Source organism: Limulus polyphemus, unplaced genomic scaffold (assembly GCF_000517525.1).
Source record: "Limulus polyphemus unplaced genomic scaffold, Limulus_polyphemus-2.1.2 Scaffold6486, whole genome shotgun sequence".
Lineage (NCBI taxonomy): Eukaryota > Metazoa > Arthropoda > Merostomata > Xiphosura > Limulidae > Limulus > Limulus polyphemus.
Window position 1 is genome coordinate 23946 of NW_013672096.1, and position 3604 is coordinate 27549.

At 37.0% G+C, this 3604-nt stretch overlaps 1 protein-coding gene across 1 annotated transcript in view; it reads right to left on the minus strand.

Moving 5' to 3' along the window:
* The window catches only part of LOC106473763 (E3 ubiquitin-protein ligase rnf213-alpha-like), a 49843-nt gene that overhangs the window by 21158 nt on the left and 25081 nt on the right, over positions 1–3604 (minus strand). The window contains exon 8 of the mRNA XM_022402156.1: positions 3032–3168. Within this exon, the coding sequence (XP_022257864.1) occupies positions 3032–3168 (137 nt within the window). The remainder of the gene's footprint in view (positions 1–3031; positions 3169–3604) is intronic.

Sequence of the window (3604 nt, forward strand, 5' to 3'; positions counted from 1 at the left end):
AAAGCACTGAATAACCACTAGGGCTGAAGGATGCAGAAATGGAGACAAGAAGAAGAAGAGAAGTTAAGACAAGTGCAAAAGACATTAGTGAGGGGCATGCCCAGCTGAGGGAAAACCTAACAAAAACCTATGGGTAAAGAGGCCACATCATGGTACATGACAAACCATGAGACAAATCTACTGGGAATGGACCCAAAACAGCATGTCAAGTGCATAATAGCAAAGAATCCTGAAAAACGTATCTCCCTGATGGATGATATAAGAAACAATCATTGAATTGAAGGAGTGAATTATGACCAACCTATCCATAAAAAGATGGAGGAAATGGAAACATGCCCAATGAATGACAAGAAGTTTGAGAACACTGATGTTGAATGAATGCTTTTCCAGGGCCCACACACCAAAAGTCATGTCAGTGTTAAGAGGTATGTCCTAGCCTGACAGAGAAGCATCTGTGAATAAATGGAGTTCCAGTCAATGAGAGGGGCAAAGGGATGCCCACTATTGTATTAGCACGATTAGATGTACCAAATATTGGATAGGTGTGACAAAATACTTGGAAAGATGGACAAGCCAGCCCAGTCATGAAGCATCCCACAGAAGTATGCAGGTGTGAGGTGCCAATTGCCCAGGCAATAATGAAACTTCAGCTCCAATCTGTGAACATGGCAGGTGAATGCCCCCATGACTTAATTAAAGACATAAGAAGCAGATGCAATGCCAGAAGGTAGAGCACTGAACTGGAAGACTCAATCCCAATGGATGAAATGAAGAAACATCTGGAGAGTGAGGAGATCAGGATGTGTAAAAAGACATCCAAAACATCGAACAAGGTCATCCACAGAACTGGTGAAAAGAACCAACAATGAGAAAAGAAACCATATACATGAAACGAAAGAATTACAAAAAACTGGATGAGATGACAGGTTGATAACCAGAAGCTAGTTCCCACTCTTCTTGGGGACCACAAAAAAAAGACAACAGTAATAATCCAGAGTAGGGATAAATATCTCTTGGTGGTGTTCTTGACCAAATAATTTGAGACTGCATCCTTGAGATACTGAAAATAAATGCAATCAGAGGGAGGGAGAAAAGAAACCTCAAAAAAAGAGGGAGAAGAAGTGTGAGAGAGAGAGAGGCCATATGTGAGAGCCTGAAGAACACATCTGTCAGCCAGAAACAGAAACCAAAGACTGGCAAAGAGAGACAAGCAGGATCCCAATCTAGTCACTGATCAAAAATGGAAGGATAGAAAGGAGGAGGAGGCGGGGAAGCTGGAAGGAGAAGGAAAGACATGGATTCAACAGGACTAGGAGCAGAAACAGAAGGATGAGGTTGAGAAATATGAGAATTAAACCAAGGTAAACAATGAGGACTGATGCCAGGCTGCCTTGGCCCAGGTCTCCAGTGAATCAGGAGCATCCCTGAAGATCCCCGGGGTGAAGAAATGGAGTCCAACGAAGATCACAGAGATACGTGTAAGGGAGGCATACATTAGCTAGGACAGTATTCCATCCTAATAGCAGAAGAACCAAATAAGGAGGAATAGGGCAGAATAATAATTATGGGCCAGTGTTGTGAGAAGAAGACCAAACCTCTTCAGAAAGTGATGAAGTACCTCAGAAATAAGATGAAATGACAAGAGGTAATGCAGGAGTGTCATAAGAAATAAATGAAGGTATGAAAATTGGGCACTAGAAATGGAAATAGAAGTTAAGCAGGTAAAATAGATTACAAATACTGGGAATCAAGGAATGAAAATTAAGAATGGTTGTAAGCCAGGACAAGAGTTAAATAGATGAGGAGGACAGGTGTATGGGTGCACAGTTATTCAAGAAATCAGGCCGTATGGATCCCTAACATCAGGCAAAAGAGGGAACACAAAGTAATCTTGAGGATAGATTTCATGTAGTAAAGCATGGTTGGAACCAAGAGAAACAGGGAAAAGAGAAAAAAGGATATACCAGCAAAATCATGTCAAGCAAGAGATCAGAAGTGTAAGAATTTTCCTTGACAGATAAAGCTGTGCCTAGAGCAAATTATGGTGAGGGAAATATTCAGTCAAAATCATCATCATCCTGGCCATGTTTAAACTGGGAAGAAGAAACAGAAGCTGAATGGACAGAAAGAGAATGCCTAGTGTGAATGAAGGAACCCACAACATGCTGAACAATGGCTGCCACAAACAAAGAGCCTCCAGTAGCCACAGGTATCACATTAAAAACATCATCACTATCACGAGACAAAGTGGAAATTACTATCACATAAGAGTTCCTAATGATGAGTATTCATCAAATGTTTTGTTTTTAATAAGGGAATAAAATAAACCAAATTGGTTATGTGAAACATGAATGCAAAACTATTGCAAATCTCCAGTAATTAATGAATAATTCTAGAACACATCTGTTCTAGACAATGCCAAAAAATAATCAAGTTAAATTGAGCACAAGTACTTAAGAGAAGCTAATGTGCAATGAGGTTGTTTTACCTATTGGTGTAGGGGTATCGCTGCATGATGATGACATGAACTAATGCACTTCATATTAAACACATTTTTTCTGATGGGAAATATCTCAAGGCTAGTGGCATGCAAATCTCATGGACAGATGCAAGAAGGAATCAAGTTATCTTGTGAACAGATATTCGGTATTGTCTTAAAATAATACAATTTGATCATTACAGCACACCTATGGCTTCACAGTATGAAACAATTTTTGTGGCAATGGGACCATCAACCCTTCATTAAAAGTCCAAGCACATTAACCAATAGGCCACATCCAGCCAAATTTATGTTAGAAGTACTGGATATGTCAAACTTGTTAAGCAAGTTTCCAAGTTCCTAGAGTAGTATAAAAACTGAAATGGTCTAAACTGCTGAGCTTTGTATCTAGTAATACTAAATAAAATAATATTAAACAAGTGTCATTTTTTATAAATTTCATTTCATATACTACTGGAATAACATGATCAGATCAGATTATGGAATTTCAAGACTGATATACAATTAAGTTATGAAGTCAAGAAAGATTACCTAAGGTTTCTTGTAAAGTGCAATTCTGTAGGAAACTGGAACAAGTGTAATAGTGTAATACAAGAAGGTGACAAGTTTAATATCTTGGCTAATCTCAGAATTTCTGATAGTGACAACAATCTAGAATGGGTAGTTATCTGTAGAAGAAAGTGAAAAGCTTTCATAATCATACAACTAATTTTTTATACAATCAGCAACCATTTATATAACAACTAAAATACATCGTAACTATAAATTTCAATTTTAAAAAGTGATGAAAAACATACATGCAATGCCTTATTCATAAAAACTTTAATCTACTAAAACTTACCAAGCATAACTATAGTTGAAAACAATTTTCTGTGGTTACTACTAACTTAAAAGATTCAAGACAAAAAAGTATTCAAGTTAGATAAAGTTTTGAAAAGGTATTCTATTTAATCCACACAAAAATAGAAATTATTCGACTATCTTCAGCCACTCTGAAATGAAATTTTTATAACTTACGATAACTACACAAAAGAAAAAACTAGACAATACTTTAGTTAGGTCTTGTACATCTCCTACAATTAAATTTTAATTATTTTAAATTAT